Raw genomic sequence first — 24,944 nt, 5'->3', positions numbered from 1 at the left:
TGGCCAAGGCCTCTTTTTGCTGGTTTAATTATTCTAGGACCCAGCTATCACAAGCTGATTACAACATTTGGTAAATGTTTATCCTTGTTGAATTGGGAGCACTCACCCTTACTCACACTGCTAAAACCTCTGTGTTCCTGCTGTGAGGAGCCAGACAGTGCCACCATCTTCCCTCCAATGGAGCACAGTCCCTTTCCACCTCTCTGAAAAGCACTTTGGGCAGGGGAGGTTTCCCCCCTCCAGTCTACAACAGCCCTTTAGAACTGTAGCTCAGCCATAATGCCTCTTCTTGCCTGCTGGAAGATTCATAATTGCTTGAACAATTTCCCAGATGCAGGAAATGAAGTACTGGAATATTGGCATTTTGTGTCCCTGTTAACACCCAGTTCTTTAGGGAGCTCAGAGTTTTTCCAGAGCCCTTCAGAAGCCTGTCTGTGCCAGTGGAACTGACCCACTGTGTGCCACAGCAAGATGCCACATCTCAGAGGGCAGGGAGCTGATGAGCTGGAGGAACTAGAGGGGAAAGGAAGACTTTTCTTTGACCTGAGGATGAAAGGACAGACACACATGGCAGCTCTGGACCTTTCTGGAGAGGCTCCTAAACATAGTCTGTGGCCAGTTTTTAACATCTGGTTGATCAAACAGTCCCTGCAGAGCCTGTTCCTCTTCCTCCTTGTCTGTGTCCCTCCTAGAACACTCCTACTGCTGGCTCATTTTCATCTGGCCTCACACCATTGTTCAGTGCTGTATGATGGCAAAAGCAAGCCTTAAATAACTAGTACAATTTTTATTTATTTTCTTAAAGAAGGGGACAAGATGCATTCCCCACCTAGGATTTGAACCATCCAAGAAATTTGCTTTTTTCAGTCCCAGTATGGAGCCCACCCAATACTTGGAGGGATTTTGTTTTCAGGGATGCCTGTGTTGCACTGGTGTGATCCTGGATCCTGGAACTGCAGATTCACAAGTACATCTTCAGCCTGTATTCCCAAACCATGACACTTCATGGCAGTGTCAATGATTTACCACACTTTCCCTCCTGTGGACAGCCTTCAGTAGGAGGGGACAAGTAAGACAGGTTGAACACAATCGTGCTGTAGAAAGGTGTGCATAAGGAAATGAGTTTTTAATGTCTTGTAAGACAGCAAAAACAACCTCATTGGGAACCAGTAAGTTTGAGAAAGACCAAAGCAAATAAGGACCTTTAAAATAATCAATTACCCAATATTTTATTTTCAAAACACTTCCAATGTTTTTTTAATTTCCCCTGCATTTCTGACCAGAAGGAATGTATGTTGTTTATTGAAGTGGCACTGTGCAATCAATGATCTCAAGCCTTAAAACAATGAACTTTATCTAGTTTTTTTGGTAGTATGATGATTATTATACTGTGTTGGGAAAGTTCCCTGCTCCTGGCATTAGCTTTTGGTACTGCCATAAAAAATGCTGGAGGATGATGTGAAGATAAAGTAACAGGAGCCTTAGGGCTATGAAAGAAACTGCTGCTCAATATTCAGATCCTTTTGCAAAATTTATTGTGCAGCATCTGCATCAGTTGGTAGTGAAGATCTCATCTCCAGAACAAAACAGAGACAGTATTCCCTGACCCAAATAACACTGTCCCAGAAGGGGTCTCCTCTGCCCCTGACTCTTCATTCCATGAAAATCTATCCAGGCACAATCAGAAGGATGTGTTTCCCTAGTCACTGTTTTTTATTTCCTTATTAGAAAACTTTAAAGCATGAAGAAGACCAAAAATGTGTCATGTCATAGAGCAATGACCACAAATGTGAAGCCATTTTTACCATGTTTTAGAAATGAAAATGTGAAATATTCAGAGACAGGGAAAGAAAAGCAAACAGTCACACAGGTGGATTAAATTCTTCAAGAAAGGTGTTTTTCTTCTCTGTCTCATCAGTACCAATTACTCTCAGGGCTGAATCCCACTGAAACTCAGTGTTCTCCAGGCTGAAGAGACTCTACAGAGTCATAGTCAGTGAAGAAGGAGAATCTGCACACTGGATTTGCCCACTCATTTCCTGCTGCTCTGCTTCCTTTGCTCATTGCTCCCCTTCAGTGCTGGCACAGCCCTGGTTTTCCCAGGAGAAGAATCTCCAAGACTGTAAATGTGATTCTGCCTGATTCTGACAGGCAAGGCACCCTGCTTCCACTGCATTAAAGAGCTAAACATCTTTATTCCTGTGAAGCTTCTTCCCTGGGAAAGCTCATCAGCACTGACTTGTTAATAGGAGCAGACAATTTAAATGTCAAATCTCTGTCCTCTTTACAAGTTTGCTGTGCCTCTGCAACTTCCAGAATCAATTCTCCCAGCTGTGGAGTCCTGGTTTGGCCAAAAAAAAAGCAGATCCTGTGTTTTCAGTTTACAACTGCAAGCTTGGAGGGACTGACAAAGATCTTATTTTCTTTATAAACTGTGTTAAATTTTTTTCCTACAAAGGAATTAATTCAGCTCATATTTCAGAAGCTGCAGAGAACCACCAAATTCATGCTGCACCCTGTACTGAAGGTGATTTTTTTGTGGATCTATGGATTCTCTCTTGCTTAATGAGACTTTTGGGCACTACAGTAATAAAAGAGCAAAATTTGAAGTGGAGGGTTTGTTCTCAGAGCCTGGTAACAGTCACCACTGAGCAGGTGCTGTGCTGTAGGGCTGTCTGTCCCCTCTTGCCACGGTAGTTGAGGCGGTTGAACTCCTCCATGACCTGCAGCATGCTCTTCCCTTTGGTCTCTGGCAGCACCAGGAGCACATAAATAGCCATGGACAGGCAGTATGTCAGGAAAATGATGAAACAGAAATTACCAAGACCTTCCTATAGGAAAGCAAAGAGAAAAAAAAATGTGGTCATAAACATTTATCTTGATTTCTTTCTCTTATGTTATAGAGTTTCTGGGTTTGTATTTACTAAAAGGACTTGGTCAGAGACTTAGTTGATATAAATCGTACTTCAAATGACATCTGACAGTGTCAGTGCCTCTGTCACTGTCTGTTTTCTAACTCTAACTTGTGTAGAGTTAGAAGCATTTTGTGGGTTTGCTACACTTCCAGTAAATACCTGGATAAAAAAAGGAAGAGGCCACCAGACTGTAACCAATTTGGGTTCTGTCTGTTGCATGAAGTGTTGATAAGAGAATGTTGACAAGAGAAACAGGCTCTGGGTTCAAGAGGGTCTGACTTCCTCTGAGCTGAATCAAACACCCCACTTTGCTTACCACAATGAAAGGGAACACGAGCCCAAGGATGAAGAGCTGGATCCAGTTGTTAACACCATTAAAAACATAAGCAGTTGGTCTGTAGGACTGAATAAATATTTCTGTGATCAAGGGGCATACTACTGCACCTGAAAAAAATATTGAAGGAAGAAGGAAGCTTAGAAATTTTGCAAGATGCTTCTGTACCTCATAGTTCATTTTGCTGCATAAGTTCATGGCTTTCAGTGGCCAGGAAGTGTCTGAAGTGGTGTTTGGCTCTTCAGAAAAAATGACATGTGGGAATGCAATAAGAAATTTTACCTCCTACCACAGTTTGGAGGGAAATACTGACACCAGCACTGACTCAGGATTCATGCCTGTTGTGGAACAGTCATGCCTGGGATCTTTCCTAAAGGCTGCAGTGAGGAAGGAATGAGTGAAAAAATGAAACCATTCCAGTAGAAAATACCAACCTGGCCCAATGCCAAAGCTCATGATGAAAATAAACACAAGTGCAACAGAGCAGTATGGTACCCAGAAAAAGGAGTCCTGTGGTGGAAATGAAAAGCAAATAAAATCAGAAATCCAAATTTTATTTATCTAGCTCCATTACAAATGTTCCTCACTACTAAGTGTGTCAATGTTTAACATAATTCTATTTCCTCTACTTTCAGAAATTTCATGAGATAGCAGTGATCTTGGCTGTGTAAAGCCACTGTCTTTAATCCATATGCACATGACTAGGAACAGACCTCTATGAATATGATGGTTAGCCCCAAAAATACTTCTACTCACTAAAAATTATTTGTGGGGAGGGAAATAGTCATGATATTGTCATACAATAAAACATGGGCAGAGTTCTAATGCACCAGTGGGGTCTTACCTGCAGTGAGAGTGTGACTGTGAGGAGCCCTAGAGCCAAGGCCATCACTGTGTAGGTTTTCCAGAGCAGTGTCCTCCTCCCTGCACGGTCAATGAGGAATCCCTGCAAGCAGGAGGAGATGCTGCCTGAGGGCAGGCACTGCTCAGCTCTCCAGCCTCTGCCCTCCCTGCCAGGCAGGGAAACACTGCAGCACTGGGCATGGGAGCTGGCACCTCTGGGAGGGTGAGGAAAGGCAGCTGAGGGGTGAGCAGGATGGAGCTGCAGGGAGGAGCAGGGAGCACTGGCTGGGGAGAGGAGGTCAGAGATTGTGTTCTGCAGGGAGAGGAGAGCAGAGTGGGAATTCTCACACTGCTAAATCACTGTGATTCCTACAGCCCCGAGTCCCACTGACAAATGGCATCTGCCCTTCCTCCAGGGAGGAGCTGGGATTCCCCAGCCTGGCCCAGAATGGGTTATGATTTTGGCAGAAAGACCCACAACTCTTTCCAGGAGCTCAAATGAAATGTCCATGTTTGCAGGGTGTGGAGAGAGGGCTTTGGGAAATCTGATCAGTTCCATGGTTCACTTGTTGCAAAAATTTGATTCCTGAAGCTCCATTTACTGTATTTCTAAAGATCAAAAATGAGCAATGTATTACAATAGAACAAAATTCAGCTGAAAAGCCACTTACACACAGAACTGTGGAGAGGATCTCAGCGGTCCCAACCCCCAGGGAGACATAATGGGTTTGAGAAGGGGGGATCCCAGCCTTTGTGAAGATACTGTATGCATAAGAGTAAACCTGGAAAGAACAGAAATTCCTGAAAGCTGCACACACCTGGCCATGCTTATAGTAGAAACAGAAAATAATAACCAGACCTTAACAAAATGGGAACTAATTGTATGGCAGCACGTACCACGCTGGCGCCGATGAGCTGCATGCAGGACACCAGCAGGAAGAGCGTCAGCAGCTGCCAGCGCACAGCCCGGTCCCGCAGCAGGGCCCACATGCCCTTGGCCTTCTCCCCTCCGATGGCTTTCTGCTCTGACAGCATGTCATCTATTTCTGCCATGTGGTCCCCATCTCCCCAGAGCTGCTGCACAGCTGCAAGGACAGGACAGGTGACCGAGCTCGCCAGCACAGACACCAATCCAGATTATTTCCTGCTCTGCGGAGTGTCTTATTAGAACTTCATGCTCTGTTCTTGTGTGAGCTTCCTAAAGATCTGGGCTCAGATATGACACAGGTCCAGATCATTGCTGTCTGTTTTTACCCATAAATCTTAATATGACCTCCCCTTTGGCCAATAGCTGCTGACAGCCTTTCAATGTAAGTCGCACCTAAACTCTCACCAATCTTTCCTCCTGCTAAAGGTGCAGTTCTAGTGCACACTCCAAAACACACACAAGATAAAATGACTCCCACATATATTAAAAAAATGTATATCCAGCGAGTTCTATCTTTTTATACTTAAATACCCACAGTGGCAATTGCTCAGTTTCTGTCAGTAGCTGCTGTTAGGGTTACTGAAGAACTGGAATGCTCACAGGTGCATGACAGTGCAGAACCTCTCTTTCCCACACAGAGAAGGTACTGTATGTGTACTCTGACAGCTCAGGGCAGAGTCTGCATTACTGCAAATACAAGCTGTGTGTGACCACCTCCCTTGGAGGGCCCTGGCAGAGGGTAAGGGAAGTACTAGTGCCAAGAGAGCATTAATATCCAGACAGAAGAGGCTGACTTCCATTTAAGCTGAAGGCAGAGACACAACACCAGGAGTCTTTTCCCCACCTCTCTTCCAGGCTCATCTGGGGCTTTACTGCATTCTCTCCTTTTTCCTGAAATGAATGATTTCTGTCTCATTTCCTTACCTTTGATGCATCCCTCCTTGTCCTTTCTGTCAATGAGCAGGTAGCGAGGAGAGTCTGGGAAGAAGGGGAGGGTGAGAAGCTGAACAAGGGCAGGGACTGCATTGACTGACAGGAGAGCTGGCCAGAGAGCCTCCACTCCAAGAACTTCTCTGGAACAAAAGCAGCAGGGTGAGAGGGGCTGAGGAACTGTGTGTGCTGGCCATGAGAACAGTTATCAGCCTGGCACTGACTGCCCCAAGTAGCAGCTGCTGGGCACAGGCATTGTAGGCTATTGATACATGCACATATTTTAATAATGGAAGAATTTGAGTATGCTGTAGACTCTCTTACCTGAGACCCAGAGCAAATCCTATAAATTTTCCAGTAGCAATGGAGGTAGAAGCTGTGATGGCAATCAGCCCACGGAGCTTCCGTGGAGCACATTCCCCAGCATACATGATATGGACATTCTGAGCTAAGCCTGCAGTGACAAAGGACTGTTAGGGCAATGCAAATCCTCCTAGTCTGCTGTTTTGGAGGGGATCACTCTGAGTCTGCCTCACTGGCTCTCAGATACATCTTTATCTCTGCTGAGGATGTGACTGCCTGACATGAAGCATGTGCCCTATACTGTGACCTTGTGCCTTTGCTAAATATTTTCCTAAATAAGTGTGGGAAATCTGTCCTTCAGCAGGCTGGCCTTCTCTTGCCTTGTCTCCTACAGCCACATACACAGATAGGACTGTGGTTAGCCCCTCTAGTCTTAGATGACATTTTCCAGTGGCTGTTCAGATGCTATGTGCTTTATTTTCAGCTTGAAACCACCAAGTTGGCAAGTGCTGTACATTCTATTTGCTAGATGAATTAATTAATATTTATCCTCTCAAATTTTATTCCTGATTAGTATTATCTTTATCCAACTGCTCAGGGATCAAAAGCACTGGCAGAATGTAACCTTCTGAGGCATCTGGAAATTAGAGTTGAAAATTCTAATTGAATTGGCTTGAAAACCATTCCCTTGTCTGTAATGTGGAGGGCAGCATCAGCCCCAGCAAAAAGCAACAGGAACAACAGACACCAATTCTCTATTGAGTGAGCATGCCTCCCTGAAATATTGCTTGTTTTGGCTTATCAGAAGTTGGCAGTACCTTCTGTATGGACTGGATGTAAAGATAGAAGAAAGAGAAATGCAGATGTTGTACATTACTAATTGAATTATGTTTGTGATTTCTTATTTAGTTAAAAACGCACTCAGTAATCATGTTCTCTGCAGAATGTACTAAATCTGTGATCTGGTGAATCCCTGTGACCCTCAGCCACTGCTCTTCCCACATTTTGATAGGAATAGGAATGCCAGTTTACCTCCACAGACTCCAGAAAATAACCTTCCAGCCATGATCATCTCAAAAGACCCACAGAGCCGGCTGAGTCCCATAAGAGCTGCCCCCAGCAGAGCAGGGATGTTGGCAAGCAGCAGGGCCTTCTTCCTGCAATTCATTCAAATTAATGAGAGCACAAACACTGCCCTTGCCTCATTCACAGCCTGACAGGAGTGGCAGGAATTGCACCATGGTTACAGACTCAGTGTTGGTGTCTGAGATCAAATGGAGCAAATGGGAAATGGGAAATCAAAGGAAGTAAATGGAAACTTGTCACAGACTGATAAGTTAGTTGAAGATTTTGGTGCCTCTAGTGGAGTCAATATCTACACTGGAGAGCAAGCTTTGTGAGTGGTTGTCTCTGAAATTCTCTTTAAAATGCATGTACTTGTATAACTTCCCTGGACTGGATTTGCTTTGGACTTTATAAGGGAGAGAGTGTGATTTTCCTTGTGATCATTGGCAGATTTTCCATTCTGTTTCTCCACTATACTGGCCTTTAATTGGAATCCCTGAGCTGCTCACAGTGCCACATTACAAGCAGTGTTTCTCCTGAGACACAGTATATTTTTCTGCAGTTGTGGGTGTAAAGAGAAGGACTGGTGTGACCACACTTCCTACCTTCCAAACCTAACAGACAAGTACCCAGCAGATGAGGAGCCCAGGAGCCCACCAATGCTGTAAATGGACACAATGAAGGACCACATCAAAGTCATCATCTCTGCACTGGGAGAGAAGCCATATCTCTTCAGACAGGTCTCACGGATGAAACTTTGGATGTACTTTAAAAGGAAAAAAAAACCAAAACAAACTGTGAGCTCAATCAACATGTGTTTGCATAATTGCCCTGCTTTTTAATTTCTCTTTCCTGCTTATCAGTCTTTTTGATACATTTCTGTCAATAACCTAGGTTGAAATCCTAGCCCCAGTGAAATCAATGGGAATTTTGCCATTCACATGCCTGAAGCTGATGTTTTAGCAATGAGATTCAATGAATAAATATATCAATATTAAGAATCAGCTGTGAGTGCCAGTCAGGGAATGGTAGTCTGGTCATCTGTTTCTGTGTTAAACCCTGATTTTTTCTCTACCTGATCTCTTCCTGCCATGCCTGCTCCTCTGTGGTAACACTATGAGCTGAGTGCCCTTAGCTCATCCAGGATGACAAACACCATCCCCAGTTTTCCTTTTCCAGCTACAGGTACGAGTGCTGACCTCAGCTCTAGAGCTACAGTCCTTCTCTGCCCTATTTCACCTTACAGCCTCTTGGAAATAGTGTGTGTGGCCAAGCACATGGTGCAAGGGACTCCCTGAGCAATGAAGAGAGGAGAGTGCCCTGGGAGCAATCCCACCCTGTAAAGAGGAAATGGCTGACTGTATGGGTATCATCCATCCTTCCCTTTCCAGCTCTGTCACATCAGACAGAAATTCAAACCTCATGAAACACAAGAGCAGTAGCAGCTACTCTTAGAACTAAGAAGCCAAGATAAGTTTCATTTTGAAAGCACAAGTAAATGTTAGCCATTTCATATAGAGGCATGAATGCCAGAGAAGAGTGAAATCCTGGTAGCTCACTCTCTGAGCTCTCCATGCTTACCTCAGCAGGAGAATTGATAATGGAGACCTGCAATCCATAGTGGAAAGCTCCAGTAATGCCCAGGACAAAAGCCAGGAGAAAAAGGTTGTAGCTCATTTTCTCACAGGAAATAAAACCAGCAAACAACGTGGTTCAGCTATCCAGACATGCCTCCAAATGTCCTGTGTTCCCCTTGGGAGCTCTAACCACCTGAGCAATGCCACACACCTTCCTGCTTCCCCTTGCTCCTCTGGGACCAAGGAGCCAGCAAGAGGGAACCACAGCTACTAAAGCACAGGGCAGGGAGAAGGCTGAGCACACACCAGGCTCCCAGGTGCCTCCCAGGACCCAGTTACACACTTCAGTGCTCCTGCCTTCAGCTTTGGCCATCTCAATCTGCACTGTCATAGTTGTGGGAGCAGAGTGCAATCTGCAAGCTTTTTATGAACAATTCCATCCATTTGTCCTTTCTCCTCATCCTTTCCCACTTGTTAACTCACCTAAATGAATGTTTTGCTCAGTGACTTGACTGAGACTAGATAAACATTTGGGCATTGAAGTGCAATCCTTGTTTCATGGTTTATTCACCTTTTCTTAGAACTCTCTGATAGGAGGCTTGAGAGTACAGGACTGCAATACATGCACCTCAACCCCTCCCACTGCCACTGCTCCCTGTTACTGCCTGTGCTGGGAACATTCTGGCCAGCAAGGAGAGTGTGATACTGCACTTCTATGCCTGGAATATTTCATATCCAAATGACTGCCAAGAATTCACAAGCTGATTTCTAATCAGGGGAATGTCATTGCTTGAATGAGCATCAAACCTCTTCACACCAACTTGCATGCAAAGGCAGCCATCCCCACTTGCAGCCTAGGTCTTTCCTGATGCTTTCTTTGGCTACTTTAGAAAAAGTTCTTATTTATACAGAGAAAGAGGAGCCTGAGATGATATTTCAACACTCGCAGTGTTTACGCTCCCTTTGGTTTGCCATGCTGTGATGTTTGTTGTTGTTGTGTTGGCTGCTGATGGAGCTGGGGGTAGCTGGTGAGCTGAGTGCTCCTGCCAGGGCTCTGGGTGTGCTCTGGCAGCAGCTGTGCACAGTAAGAGCTGCAGGAGATGAGTAAAGGACAGTGAGGAAAGCACCAATGGAAGTCGAAGTCCAAGGACTGGAGCAAACTAGAGTGGGCTGGCTTGGACTCCCAAAGTCATGGGCTGGGTAATCATTGATCACACTCAAAGGAAAAGTTTGTGAGTGCTACCTTGAGCCTCAATTCAGAAAAGCCTTTTAAAGCCAGCTTGGCCAAGCCAGACAATGCCTGTGCACCCAGCTGTTGAGTTGTCAGTTGACTGATCAATTGATTTTCTAATGATCATTGGCTGAAAGTTCAAGTCTGTATCCCTACAGTAGATGGCAGATGCTAGGAAAGTTTAATGTCAGTTTTAAATCCTGACTGTAAAATCTTCAGTTTTACTCATAATTTTCAAAGGTAATGTCCAAGATGATTCTGTTAAAAGACTTCTACAAGTTATTCAAACAGCTTAGTGGGGAATTCCTCCTCGTGTGCCTGGCTGCCCTTGGTGTTTACAGCCTGGGATGCTGTGTGTCTTTGGAAGAACCCCAACACCAGCTGGGTTGCAAGTGAGAGGTGTCTTGTGCAGAGGAGCAGTGCTTGAGGACAACAGCAGCACTAGTTTTCTCTAGTATTGATGGTTAGTAATCCAACAGTGCACAATTATTTGATCTGCAAACAGTAATATCAACTGTGAGTCTCTGAGGATCACTTTTCAAGGTGTGGTTTTGCCAACACTTCACATGATTAAGAAGATGTGAACATGTGTCATAGATTTCTCAGCTGAAGGTATTTTAATTCTGTATCAATTAACCAACTTGTTAAATGCTTCAATTAAAATTTAACAACTTGGACCAACTGAAATGTAACCACTGTTTGTATTTGCCTAGTTTATAGACCCTTGATTTCAGGCCACAGTCAGAAAAAAATTATGGAAGTTGGAATTAATGTTTTCTGCCACATGTACTTACAGGACTGGCTCTAAAATCAGGAAATCAAGTGAATGTGCATAATTTCTGACCAAGCCTGTTCCAAACTGGCACTGCTGATGGTTCCTGTCCTTGCAGGGCTCTGGGAAAAGGCACAGTCCTGGCTCACAGGAGCAGCCACACAAGGTGAGGACTGCAGGACTTCTCTCCCCTCTGACCTGTGTGCTCCAGCAGGGTGAGCCAGGCCTCCCCCTCTCCTCAGCCCACCCTGCTCCCTGCCCTGCATCCTCCCTCTGACCTGCCTCCCTTCTTCACTCTGCCTCACTTCTGCCTCTTCCTCTGGTCCTCACCAAAGGAATGACAGAATATTTTGCCACCATCATGATGACAGTGGCACTTTTTGCTTTGACTTTTGTGTTTCACTCTTTCCATCTGCCCCTCACTGCTTTCTCCAAACTATAGCAATGAAAAGTTTCTCTTCAGCTCCCAGTTCTGTGGAGTCCTGCTCTTGATTGTCTTGTTTCAAAATCCTGCATACTTCAAAATCTCAGTGTTTTCCAAGAGCAGAGGTTGCTGCTCTTGCCCATGTCTATATATTAATGAATTCTAAAATAGCAGCAACCACAAAGGAAAAAAGTTTACTTTTACTTTTTCTATGTTATAAACTTTGGGTAGTGAAAGAGAGTTCTTGCAGTCTCCTCTTCTGAGAAACAGATCTGCTGCTCCACTCATGCCCAACATGACAGTAACACACTCCAGAAATCTTTACAGTCTTTTTATTCAAAAATGCTGCATTTTTCATTGTAGTTAAAAAATACACTGAAAGAAACTTTACTTACTTCGTGTTCTTTGTTGCAAACATGAGCAATACTGTGACTTTCATACAAAGTCAAAGAAAAGAAGTGGCTGAATTGTGGCTTTGAGAAGGAGCTGGAAGGAACTTGACCAGCCAGGCCAATGCCTGTGAAAGGCCACATGCAGTGAGGAGTGTTGCCCTGCTCTGTATCAGGTTAATTGAAAAAAAAGCAAAGTCACACCTGGGTCTTTGCCAATGTGCTCTACAGAGACAGCAGGAACAGGCTGCAGAGAACACTGTGATGTGATCTAAAGATCCATTTCCAAAACAAACTGCTGCCATGCCAGCTCCTCCCCACGCTTCACCTCAGCAGAGCATAGGTGCAAAACCCCACAAGGTGCACCAGCAGTGTCTGTGGGAGCACAACTAGCTGCACCAGGGAATTACTTCTGCTTCACAACATAGGGCTGGAGGACAACAAACAAGCCATGAAGAAAACCAGTCCAGAATAAATAGTCTGCAAAGCAATGCCCAAAAGTCTGTTGTATAATAAGCCACTTAGCAAGTACTAGAAGCTTTCTTTCTAATCCATCTGTCACATGTTTTTATAGCTGAAAATAATTAACTGCTCACTATTGCTTAACAAGTAGGGGTCTATTTGAAATCACTTAATAACAGAAACAATGGGAGCACCAAGACAAGGTACTGAAAATTTCATCTGGTGTCTGAAAACAGAATTTAATCAGATTAATTTCTGTGCTAGAAAGCCCAGATTCAGGAGCAAGGAAAGGACTCCTGAGATGGAAGTTACTGTTTGGAGAAATTCTGATGAAATTTTCTAAAGCATTACATGGTGGTGTATGATAATAAGAGATAAGGCATCATTCTGTCACTCTCTGATATGGATTCCAAAATATGCACGTGTTACTCAGTAGTAAAAGCTGAGAACAGTTTACTGAACACTTGTTTGGATTTATCAGTTCAAGTTTATGTTTCCAAGGCGAACTTAAGAACCTAAGAGTAATAGATTGTCCCTAACTTCTGTCTTTGTGTCCCTGCAAGGGCACACAGCCACTGCTGAATTCATTGCAGAGTCCCCCCAGATCCCATCTTCCTTTCTTCTGCTACAACCTGGTGGTTTTGATCTCCTCAGGACCTTTATAGAAACCTGCACGGGTCTTCGTTTTGAAGTTGCGTTTCCTGAACTCCTCCGAGATTTCCAGGAAGGATTTCCCCTTGGTCTCAGGAAGGAAAAACCAAACGTAGAGGGCAGTGCAGACACAGACCACAAGGAATGGGATGTAGCAGAAATGTGCCAGGCTTTTCTGAGGAGGAGGAAAAAAACAAGGCAGTGTTGGTGACATTCTCTATGATGAAAAAGGTCACTAATCCCCTTTCCTGCATTGTCTAAAGTCACTCAGGGAGTGTTTCTGTGAATCCTGCTGAGGGCCTCACATGCCTGGATGCAACAGCTCCCCAGCACAGATTGGGAAAATTGACACAGCAACAACAATAGCTTGAAATGTCTTTTTTCTGTCCATATATGATTGTACAGCACGGGAGCCCTCAGTAGGAAATAAGACAGGAATGTACAATTGTGGAGTTCTGCTCCCTTCTGCTTCAGGAGTCATCTCAGGGAAAGCTGCCAGGGTCTGGCAAAGGGAAATTACATTACATCTTTAGTTCCAGCTGTTCTCAACTGAGGAACAGATAAGGAACATTGATCATCCACCCCCAAATGACTCCACTCCCAACCTCAAATCAGAAATCACCACAGGGAACATGGAGAAAGTTTGGCATAAAGGGGTTCTGGCCACTGGCTCATACAGATACTTTTCAAAGATGTGCTGTCTTGCTGCTTGAGTGTTCTCTTTTCCTGGTCACTAGCAGAGCCTGTTTCTTGTACAGACCACTAGAGAGCTGCTCTGTTTGGGGACGCACCACGATGAATGGAAAGGCTGTTCCAACCAGAAAGAGGTTGAACCAGAGCAGGGAGCCACAGATCATGTAAGCAGCTGGTCGGGACATTTGATCAAAAATTTCTGTGGGCAGAACTCCTGTTACACCAGCTGGAAAAAGAAATGGCAAGAAATGTTGTTGACATTACATTAAAAACAAGAGAACACATCTTAACAAGAAAAGCCAACATGAAGTGTGAGAGGTGAGTTTTTAGGTTAAATATTAAAGACTGGGTAATTATTCAAACTTTCTCATGTTAGAATGAACTGCCAGGAAAGGTTTTGTAATCCACATTATTCTTACCAAGACCCAACAGTGAGAAAGGCTTATAATTAATTCAACCCCATGGCACTATAGGGACTAGGACAATAAATTATTGCCAACTTGTGTGGCATGTGACACTGGCAGCTTGGTTCTATTCTTACCTGCCTTCCTTCATGTGAGCAAACAGAGTCTCACATCTGTATATTCACCATGCAAACATCCACAACATCCTGTGCATTGCCCACCCCCAGAAACTAGTGGATTCTGCCATGGAAAGGCACATTAGTAGGCTAAAAAATAGGCATGGAAATTGTGCTTCCAGGTATCTGTAAGAAAATCAGATGGCATAGCCAACAATTTATAGGATTAAAGTGAAACATTAGTAAATGCTGGATTACAGCCCTAATGGACTGGGCAGCAAATCAAAAGCTTGTCATCCATCAAGAATCACTTCCAAGTACCTTGGCCTAATAGCCAAGCTGCCTGTGAGGGGGAATATGACAGAGAGAGAAATGGGCACAGCCTGCCCTGCACTGCACAAACCCACCAGGGGCATGCAAACACCTGAAATAGCCAAACACCTCATTCCTCTGACTATGCTGCAGCTAAAGAGGGTCTGAGAGTTTCCATAAGATGCCTGCACACATCTCCCAGCCCCTGCAGTACCCCAAAATTTCACTGAAAACGCTGAGGGAACTGACCTGGTCCGATTCCAAAGCTCAGGATATAGGCGAAAATGCAGGCCATGCTGAGATAGGGCATCCAGCTAATCTGAGTCTACAGCCACAGAGACCAATGGAAAACCAGTGAGGGCACTTATCTGCCACCACTGAACACCCCAGCCATACAAAAGGCAAAGCCCAACTCCATTCCACCTGAAGAATGAAGTGAAGTTTGTTACCTGCTGGCTCAGAGCGACCATGAAGACAATGGCCCATCCTGCCATGAAGGTGTATCCCCCCAGCAGCAGAGGCCTCCGACCAGCATAGTCTATAATCATGTTCTGCACAAGGTAACACAGGGAAATAAAGCAAGATATTTAACCTGTGCTTGCATTTCCTGCCTCTTTCCTCTTTGCCTTTATATACTCCATGCTTAGTTCACTCTACAATAACTTTCAGGGTGTTGCCTGCTTCTTAGCAAAAAAAAAAAAACCTCAAAAGAAAGTTGTGGTGGCAGGAGTCAGGCAAGAAGGGTGTTCAGGGGAGATGAGAATGTCCCAGCTGCACCTCAGCTCTGCCACCATCCATATGAACACAAAGCAAGAGAGTTACACTTGCTGGAGATTCCAGACAGTGATGGCAATGCAATGTCTGACCAAATAACTCTCTGCCTGGGGGTGCTAACAGCCTGGCTCCTGTGCCCAAAGGGCTTCCTTGGCATGAAAAGCAAAGCAAACCCCAAATTTGTAATTGACAGCCTCCCCCCTGCCATACAATGCACCAGAGTGAATCGAGAGTCTCACACAAGTGACAGATGTGATCAGCTCACAGCTTCCCGTGCCGATTACAACATAGGGAATTTTGTCCTGAGGAATTCCAGCCTCTTGGAACACATAAGCTGCATAGGAATACATCTGTGAAGAGAAGAAAGGAGAAAGCAGTAAGGGAAGACACCTGAAAATGCATCCCCTCGTTTTCCCTGGAGGACCATGCAGAGTGACTAACACACTGACACAGGCTATTCTGACAGCATCCTGAATGCCCCCATGGTGCACAGGTGTATTTAAGGAAGCAAACATCCAACATTTGAAGATGTCCACAGGCAGAGGCACTCTGTGCTGGTGTCCTGCTGCCAGGATGCTGAGCCCACAGCCCCCCAGGCCCAGGGCTGCTCACCGAGTCGTTCCCGCAGAGCTGCATGGCGCTGCTCAGCACAACGATGCTCAGCAGCTGCCACCTCACAGCTGGGTTCTGGAACAGCTCCCACGGGTTCTTTGCTCTCTGGCCTTTAACAGCAGCCTGCTCTGCCAGCATCTCCTCCAGCTCTGCACTCAGGTCACTGGTGCCTCTGAGCTTCTGCAGCGCTGCAAGGACAAGGGAACCTCTCACTCCTGGGCTTTCTCTTCTGTTTGCTGTGACCTTCACAGAGCTGATCAGCTGTGGTGCAGCCACTTGAAAGATTTGGGGGAAAGGGAGTGCAAATCCCTCACCATTGTTTGACAACTCAGTATTTCCCAACATTGCCACTTTAGCTGCCATGCCTCTGACTCAGATCTCAAGTGCCTTCCCTGGGAAAAGCAGGCAATTAAGATGTTCTTGGTACACAGCACATATTTCCCACAAACTAACTCCAGCCACTCTGCATATGAGGATTTGTATGCCACAAATCTAAGTAAATCCTTTAATATGAATTGGCTTCAGATTTGATCCTGAGCTCTTCAACCAGCACTTATTTCACTTCATAGTTACAAAACATATTTGCCATTGTGAGCACAAGTCTCACCTTTTGACCCTATTAATGTAGCAAATAAGTCTATTGCAGGAAGATGCCTTTCAATTACCTCAACAGATCAAATATATTTAAGATTATAGAATGTTCTTTAGTTTGGAAGGAGGAAGATTTACAATTTGATATAAAATTTCCTGCATGTAAAATTTGTGACACCATTCCAAAAATGTTGGGGCCCAAGTCTCACTTGCTCTGTGAGGAGCTCACAGTCACCCCAAACTCACCAGAGATGCAGGACTCTTTGTCTCCACGGTCAATCAAGAGATATCTGGGACTTTCAGGGAGCCAAGGCAGAGCTGTGAGCTGGATCAGGGCAGGAATCAGATTGCTTGCTAAAAGGAATGGCCAGCTCTCCTCCCCTCCTAGGAGCTCCCTAGGGAAAAACAAACAAACACAATTGACACAGTCCTGTAATAACCTGAGAAAGGGAGGGAGGAAGGATTGATTTAATAAATGGGCTGCTTGCTTTACCTGAGTCCAACAACCTGGCCCAGCACCAGCCCCAGGGCTGTAAACGATGCAGAGGTCAAGGCCACAGCTCCTCTGAGCTTCTTTGGGGCACTCTCTGCCAGGTACATGGGCTGAATGTTCATGCTTACACCTGGGCAAGGCAGACAAATGCTGACCTCAGCTTGTGGGCAGAGGAGACAAGAATAAATGCAGTCAGGCACCTCTTGTGAGGTTGCTGGCTGCACTCTTCTGTTGCAGGCCATGTGATAACTAATCCACTTGTTATTTACCTTCAGTTTCACCCCTGTCCCATGTGTAACTAAACACACATTTCAATATTCATCAGTAGCAATGGATAATGAATCTGAAATCTGTCAGGGCCTCAGTCCTATGGTCTTTTCAGCACCAAATCCAAGCTTATATGCAATGTTTCTCTCAAATGTCCCCTTTTGAGGGGAATATCATATTTTAAGTCCCTTATATTGATAATTTCCTGGGATGAACTTCTACAAAAGGTTTTGTGTTGGTGCTTATGCTGGTGAGTGACTGACAAGCAGATAGGGATCCATTTTGAGTACAAATTTTCCCTGTGCACAGAGATGCTTACATGTAATACAACCCTTCCCCACCACCTATGTATGCTTAAAAGAAAGCCCTTAGCAGCAAAGCATAAAATCTGCATATACAACTTCTTAATTCACTTACATGTGTCTATCAGCCTAAAAGATTAATTGCTTTAATATCCTGAATACCCCCAGGCTGCCACAGCAAGCCCAGATAAATGTTCTGAATAGAACAGATCCCTGGCTGCCTCAAGGCAGAAATCAGCTACAGAGTGCTCCAATGCAAGCCAGGCCGAGGCTTAGGCCATCAGCTCTTTTGTGATTTCATTTTGCTTGCAGCACTCTCTTAGCCAACAAGAGAAATAAATCTGGGAATGCTGCACAGAAATTCCACAGGCAACTTTAATTCTGCTAAGGGGTCAGACAGCAAATCTGAGTACACAGAATATCAAAGGGGTTTATAGGGTTGGGGTGGATTGAGAAGTGACCAATAGAGTTATAGGTTGAAAGGTATCCAATTACTTTAAGGTTTTAGGTAGAAAATGACCAATTACCTAAAAGAGATAAAGATCAATTAGAACTCTAAATATAACATGGGGGTCTGCAGGGGGGTGAACATTTCTCTAGCATGAGTCATCCCAAGGAAGGATTTCTTATCTAGGGGAGAAGAATCCAAGGGGGCCTTAAAGGGGTATTTGAATCATCCACACTGAATCATTCCTACTTAAATTTCTTCCAATTGTTCCCACCTTCATTCTTCTGTATTCCCCATGTTGCTGTACCTGCATTCACGCCAGTGAAAAACCTGCTGAGCATAATCATTTCAAAGGATTTGGCCATCCGGCTGAACCCAGACAAGGCTGCAGCTATGATCACAAAGACATTGTTCAGCAGCAGGGACATCTTCCTTCCAAGAGAAAAAACAGTTCTGTGTCATGTTCAGCTCTGGATAAAACACTTCCCGTGGCAGGTGCTGCCTGCCCAGCCCCACCACTGAGCATCCTGCTGGACCCCAGCCCTGCAGAGGTGTCTGTGCCACACAGTGTCCCTGTGCCACACAGTGTCCCTGCAGGGCTCTTGTGCTCACACACAGTTTGCATTGGAATGGAAGGGAATATTCCCTCAGCAATCCATGTGCATTTTGGTCTGAATATGCTAATTTGTTGAAACAGGCATTTTTCATGTAATAAAGTTGTGAAATTTCGTCAGAAAGTTTTACTATTGCCAGAAATTCTCTCTAGTCCCTGCTCACTGCCTTACCAGTCAGTCTTTGTTTCTTTTATCTGTGATGGAATATGATTTTGTTCCAAAGTAGTGCAGGGTGAAATCTCAAAAGTTTTAATGGATTAGGGAAGCCATATCCTTTCAGGTCCTTATAACCATACAACTTGGAAATCATGGGACCTCAAACCATAATTGGGTCTCCATCATATAAGAGGAGCAAACTAAAGTGATAGCACATAGAGGAAAATCTTGGGGTCAAGAGACAGGCAGGAAAAAACGTAATTTCCTATTAGTTTACGTTGGCAACACTGTTTGGTTTTTGTTTTTTTCTGAAGAGAACTGGGGATAGAACTGTGTATGAAAGACACATGAGGTAAGACAGATACTTTTCAAAGACTCAAGCACAGAGATAAAAATCCCACTGTGGAGATTTAATGAATACTTCCTGAAATATTTCAGAACAAAATGTGGATATGTAGCCTGTGAGACATGAGGAGCTGGGATGTGACCACTGCTCTTTGTAAGCACCCTCTCTTTTTCTAGTGTCATTCCCACAGTTTATTTTGATAAAAATCCTTTGTGTGATCCATTATGATTTCCCATTTAAAGGCACAGCAGAAAACTGAGCACAAAAATGACAGAGATTATGTAGGTGGGTACTGTGATAAGGAGTTGAGCTGAATCCTTGTAGCACCTCAGCTGGGCTGGAATGTGATGAGAAGGTAATGTGGGGAAGAAACTCTTCCCTGTTGAATTTTGAAATATGAAATACTGTCCTGTCAGGTAGTTTCTCCCCACCAACCCAGAGTGTTTATGGCAGGCTGATCTGTGATACAAAATGTGTTTTCATTATTTTTAACCATGGTGGGTACTTTGCCATAGGGATCCTAATTCCTCTTGGACTAAGGGAAGCTGCAAAGCTTAAAATAATCTCCAACACCTCTTACCTGCCCAGCATGATGGCCATGGGCCCAGCAACCACAGCCCCAGTGAGGCCTCCCAGAGGGTAGGCAGAGACTGTGAAGGACCAGAGCAGCAGGATCACGTTGCTCTCCAGGGGAACGCCCATGCGCTCCAGCCAGGTGCTGTTCATGAACATCTGGATGTACTGAGAGACAAGGACAGAGCTGCAGAGACACCACAGGGGTGAAGAGCTGCCACAGTACAAGCTGGCCTTGTTACTGGGCAAATTGGTTCAACATATATGGAGAAGCAACCCGGTGGGACAAGCAGTCCTCTGGGGAACAGGGTTAGGACAAATTTGGAAACAGGCAGGGATTTGGAGCCATGGGTTCCTGCCTGTGCTGTGGAGGCTCTTGGTCAGAGAGATGGACAGCCTGGACTTTAGATCAGTCACAAGTGCTTGCCAAGGAACATCAAGAAAGTTATTTAACAATAAAGTGCTTTCTGTCACATGGTCACAGAGTGTTTGGATCTCTGTCTCAGACTGGGCACTAGCAATGTCACAACTGGTGATCCCAACATGATATGAACACGCAGCCTTCTGATGTGGAGTCACAGAAAGGCTCCCTTATTAATGCACCTATTTACCCTGTGTTCATGCTTCCCATCTCCTCCGGTTCTCAGATGAGTTTTTAACAAAGAGTTTAGGGTGTAAAACTGTTGCTGATGAAAAATCCAATTGGTTTATATCTCTATGTAGTTATTTTTGATCATTTAAAAATTTATTTCATGGGTCTTACTTTCAACCTAAGGGCAAAAATCAACTGCAAAGGATGCAGGCTGGAAAACTCTAGAACTAGATTTTGCTAAAGCAGTTGAAACAAAGTTTTGAATGAACTCTTGTGGCACTAAGTCCTGCTCAAGGGTGGCTTTTGACAAGAAAGTCCTGTACTCTGAATGTGAATTATGCAGAGGGAACAACACACCCTTGCTTTGTGTCCCTCAGCAGCAGATTCCCAAGGGCTCAGCACTGCTCACAGCCCAGCAGAGGCACCAAGGAAAGGGCTGCCAAGGGGGAGGCACTCAGAGCAGCAGCACTTACTGAGGCTGGGGCATTGATGATGGAGAGGTTGTAACCGTACTGGAAAGTTCCTCCAATCCCAGCAGCACATATTGTCAGGATCAGGATCTTGTTCTGCAGCTGAAGAAAAAGGGTAGACAATGGATGGCTTCCTTGCACAGAATAAAATGACTCAACAGACATTCAGACTTTGACCTGGGGGATTTTCCCATGGCCATGTATACCCAGAGCATTTGGGATTCCTTGGTGTGCTATTATTTCTATCCTTTCATGTTAATAACACATATTTTAGATTAGAATGTCTTTCCTGTGATGCTGCACTAGTACAGAGCAGCCAATATATAGCAGTGTATAATTGTGATATAGATGAAATATGTGGCAGACAGTGGGTTCCCATGCCATGCTCAGGTCTCCTTAAGGACATTTCTTCACAAGTACCAAGTGACACAGCTGCTGAGCCCTGGGAGCACAGGCAGGGGAATGAGCTCATGTGGCATCACAGGATGGGGTGTTGGTATAAAAGTCAGGGCTCCTGACTCTTGGAAGGGTGTGGAACAAGCTGTCCTGGCTGGCCCAGCTTGGCAGCTGACAGCTCACTGGCAGGCTGACATGCAAAAACATTTTTCCACTATTTTGTGCCTTTGGTTTCCCCATCTGCAGTTAAAAACAAGATGTGCCTTGAGGGAGTCTTGGGACTGGGAGCTCTGTTTCACATCTCAAGACCACTCTGAGCATGCTGGGGCCCTGCTCTTTAGCCTGACACCTCCTGCACAAAGTTCTGGCAGCCCAAGGCCAGGATGGCCTTTGCCAGCCCCCTGCTTAAAAACCCCTCCCACTGGGAAAGTGCTAGTGTGACACAGAGCCCATGCTCAGGCTGGGCTGTTTGCCAGCCAGTGCAGGGCACCTCAGGCCAGACTGTGTTTTGCTACATGAATATGACCCCAGTGACCCTAAGAACTTAAATAACCCAAAGCTGAAGACCTCTTTCTGTTTTACCTGCTTCTATAAGAGCCGTCCACCTAAGAAAAGGAAATTTTGATCCAGTCCACCATAGCTCTAAAACCACAAATTCAAATAATCTTGGATTTTTTCCCTTTCCTCAAAGTGCTTTCTTTTAAATAACTTCCATACCAGCCTGAGATGGGATATTCTCCCAGTACAGAAATAGAGCCAGACTGTTCCAAGCCTGCAGCAGAAGGAGACTGATCTCTGCTGTCCCAGCTCACAGCAGATACATCTCACTTGCACTTTCCATGGCTACACCACCTCCCTGCCTCATTACTGAGAGCTGAGCTAAGGACTGGGCACCTGAAATCTCTGCTGGTTCTCCAGGAGAGAGAGTTTCCTCTCCCTACAACAGCACATTTCTTTTTCATTGGCAGTGTCTAGGAGTATGCCACTCCTCCTGCTCATTTCCCTGCTTTCACTATAGAGTACATCCCCTATTCACTCAGGTATCACAGAGCTCTTTTGTCACCATGAGCTACAGCAAAATGTTTTGTTGCTCCCTTCAGGGGCCAGCAAACACCTCTGTGCTCAGAGCTGAGCTGTATTTAGAGTGACCTTCCCAACCTTCCAGCCCAGCCTCTGCAGTGTTTTCCCAGCCACTGCGCAGCTGCCAGGAGAGCCATTCGTGTGTCAGCTTTTTCCTAAGGACTGTGCTGAACTAGAGAAATAATTCTGTGCAAACCTGACAGTACTTACATAGCCTTATAAAAATTCAAATTAAAAAAAATATATAATCTGTCAGTAATAATAGTAAAATAGCTGTTTTACCAGTCTCTGCAGCTTGTTCATCCTCTTTCGTAGGTTTTCCTCTGTCTGCCAAAGCCTCTGGTACTCTCACGGTGCTCTAAAGGATTATTTAAATCTCCAGCACAGGAATGTGTATTTAGTCACCCATTACGTTAGGATAAGACACTTGACTTGGCAGGTGTTTTGCCAGCTGATTTACATTCCCAAAACTGAGTTGTATGTTCATTAGCAAGACGGTTCAATTCATCTTGTTGAAAGTCCATGACAGTGCAGGGAAATGATTCTCTGTTGCAGTTAGTGTTTGTTTTACCCCAGCTTTCAGTTTCATAATCCAGGTAATGGTTGCTTTTGATATTGGTTGCTTCCAAAGCCCTTCCTGTGTTGTTCCAAGTTGGTTTCTCCCTGAGTTGTACCCACCCCTGATGTAAACTCCTCCCCTTTCTCCTCCCCTAAGGTTATCCCATTGGCACTGTCTCCATAAACCACCCCTCTCACTCCTCCCCTCAGGTTATCCCATTGGCACTGGCTCTGTAAACCACTCCCCTGTCTCCTCCCCTAAGGTTATCCCATTATCTGGCTGCTTGTACCCACCCACCGTTTTTTGACCAGTATATAAACCACTGCAGAGTTGGTCCTTCCCTCTTTCGCTTCTGCAATATCGCGCAATGAGTATCCATCGACTCTTTTACTTTTCTCCCTGATGGTAGTACATGTGGACACTGCTGAAGGCTCAGGGAAAATTCCAATTCATCTTTTCCCAGGCTAGAAGCGTTCTCAGCTCCAGCTCAGATCTTTTCCAGGCTGGAGATTTTCTCAAAGATAAGGAAGAAAAGGAAGAATGAACAACATGATGGGAGGTGTTTCTCTCTCTTGACCAATGAACTATTGCTCTGTTTCTATTCTATGATCCTGTCTATAAATGTGAGATGAATTTGTAATAAAGCACTTCACTTCTTGCTGCCTTGGAAGAAGTTGTGTGTGTGTTGCTATATTATTCACTGTTCCTAATCAGACAGTGACAGGTAAAGCTAATCCCACTGTAGAGCTGCAGCTCCTACAGAAGTTCAGCCCCTGGTGGGTTTATCCTGGAGTTGTCCCACAACCTTGGTGTGGCTGCTGGAGTTCTAGAAGTGCCAGCTAAAGACTCCAGTGGTCGCATCAATTCTCCAAGACCCAAATCCGTCTAAACCCTGTGGAGGGTCAGTGTGATTTACAACATCAATTCCTTCTCAGAGCATCTGGCACAGCTCCCAGTATCACTTCTCTGATTAAGTGTCACCAAAGCAGAAGTGAACTACAATAATTTTTTTCCTGGTTATATTTGTCCTGGAACATAATCTAGAGTCTGACAAACCAGACTATTTCCCTTGGTGCCAGCAGTGACAGGAATGAATGAAGCCCAAGCCTTTCCAATCCCAGGTTATCCAAGGTCTTTCCTGTGCTCCTGTCCATGTCCTGGTGACAGATGGGCAATCCAGCTGCTGCTGGAAGGGCTGTGCACAAAGGCACAGGAGGCTGGGCTCCTGTTCCCTCTCCATAGCCTGGCACAGAGCAACAGCCACACTTAGAGCACGGGGTACAGAACACAGCAGAGACAGCCTTGCTTCTTTCTGCAGAACAGAAAGGGACTCCCTGGCAGTGAGAAATGGTGAATCCTTGTGAATCCTAGAGATGGAGGCAGATTGCACTGCCAGCAGTAGCATTAAAGCTGTTGCTTCACAAAATACCTGGCCTTCAGGAGTAATCATCCTTTTAACATCCTTTCATCCTGCAGAGTGAGATTTGTCAGGGCCCTGACTCATTTCATGGAGTTAGAAATAAGTGAAATATTTTTAAATACTTCTTTGTCCCTATTCAAGTTTTACTGCAGCTCAACAGAAATATGAACCTGTTGCACATCACATAGGTATTCTCTGGTGAATGTGTAGCCAGGGATGTGGTGCTGCACCAGCTGCAGCCACTAAGTGGCAGGAGAAGTACAAAATTTGAGTATTGGGCTCTGAATCTGACATCCGGCACTGCACTGCCTGTGGCACGTGGCAGGGGAGAGATGAATGCTTCCAGCAGCTTCCCAAACAAGAACTTGTTAACTGGGAAACTGCACCGGTCAACAGGCACTGATGGAGAGTTTAGACAGCATATACCAAGAGCAATAATTAATTAAAAAAGGAAAGCTCTGGTTCCCTCCTGCTATGAGCTGTGGCAGTGCCAGAGGTGAGGGAAGAGCAGTGGGCAGCAGTGGGATGCTGGGCACTGTGTTCTGGAGCCTCCCTGCTGGAGGGGGCACAAACTGGATGTGGCTGTGGCCAGGTCTGTGTGCAGCTGGCGAGCTGGGAGTTCCAGGAAATTGTCCTCTAGCTTCTCTAGTGACAGCTGCCTTGATGAGGAGTGAAGGGATAGATTTTTTTCACCTACGCAGCATCTACATTCCTCGTGCTTTGGTGCTGAGATGTTCACACTGGTTGTATTTCTAACTGGCTTTTTGCTGCACCTAAAAACCCCCATTTTTCCCAATGTTTCATCCTTGTTGTCAGTTTGTGAGCTGTAGATGAGAAATCCCCGGGGTCAGGGTCTGTCACAGGGTACAACCTCTGCTCTGCAGTTACTCAAACTCCTGGCA

At 45.1% G+C, this 24,944-nt stretch overlaps 2 protein-coding genes across 3 annotated transcripts; both read right to left on the bottom strand.

Annotated features, from left to right (window-relative positions):
• Positions 1-1,512: 1,512 nt before the first annotated feature.
• On the bottom strand, positions 1,513-9,274 carry LOC306810077 (solute carrier family 2, facilitated glucose transporter member 11-like). Its single transcript, XM_079322160.1, has 11 exons — positions 8,900-9,274; positions 7,924-8,084; positions 7,286-7,410; positions 6,275-6,404; positions 5,945-6,093; positions 4,990-5,177; positions 4,764-4,874; positions 4,094-4,195; positions 3,684-3,759; positions 3,232-3,359; positions 1,513-2,831 (listed from the first exon to the last, which is right to left on the bottom strand). The coding sequence occupies exons 1-11, from the start codon at positions 8,993-8,995 to the stop codon at positions 2,625-2,627; spliced, it is 1,473 nt and encodes a 490-aa protein (XP_079178286.1). The 5' UTR covers positions 8,996-9,274; the 3' UTR covers positions 1,513-2,624.
• A 2,368-nt stretch (positions 9,275-11,642) lies between these two features.
• Positions 11,643-22,735, bottom strand: SLC2A11 (solute carrier family 2 member 11). Of its 2 annotated transcripts, none has more exons than XM_079322455.1 (12): positions 22,346-22,735; positions 20,591-20,689; positions 19,533-19,693; positions 18,144-18,268; positions 16,820-16,949; positions 16,573-16,721; positions 15,736-15,923; positions 15,363-15,473; positions 14,799-14,900; positions 14,599-14,674; positions 13,616-13,743; positions 11,643-12,999 (listed from the first exon to the last, which is right to left on the bottom strand). In XM_079322455.1, exons 1-12 carry the CDS (start codon positions 22,364-22,366, stop codon positions 12,799-12,801), a joined length of 1,491 nt encoding a protein of 496 aa, XP_079178581.1. In that variant the 5' UTR covers positions 22,367-22,735; the 3' UTR covers positions 11,643-12,798. The 2 variants fall into 2 exon arrangements, with proteins under 2 accessions (XP_079178581.1, XP_079178582.1); XM_079322456.1 differs by having other exon boundaries at positions 18,144-18,264; positions 22,346-22,693.
• Between the last annotated feature and the right edge of the window lie 2,209 nt (positions 22,736-24,944).

Source organism: Erithacus rubecula (genome assembly GCF_903797595.1).
Source record: "Erithacus rubecula genome assembly, chromosome: 19".
Classification (NCBI taxonomy): domain Eukaryota; kingdom Metazoa; phylum Chordata; class Aves; order Passeriformes; family Muscicapidae; genus Erithacus; species Erithacus rubecula.
The sequence above is the reverse complement of the archived record's forward strand: the minus strand, read 5'-3'. Positions and strand labels throughout refer to the sequence as shown.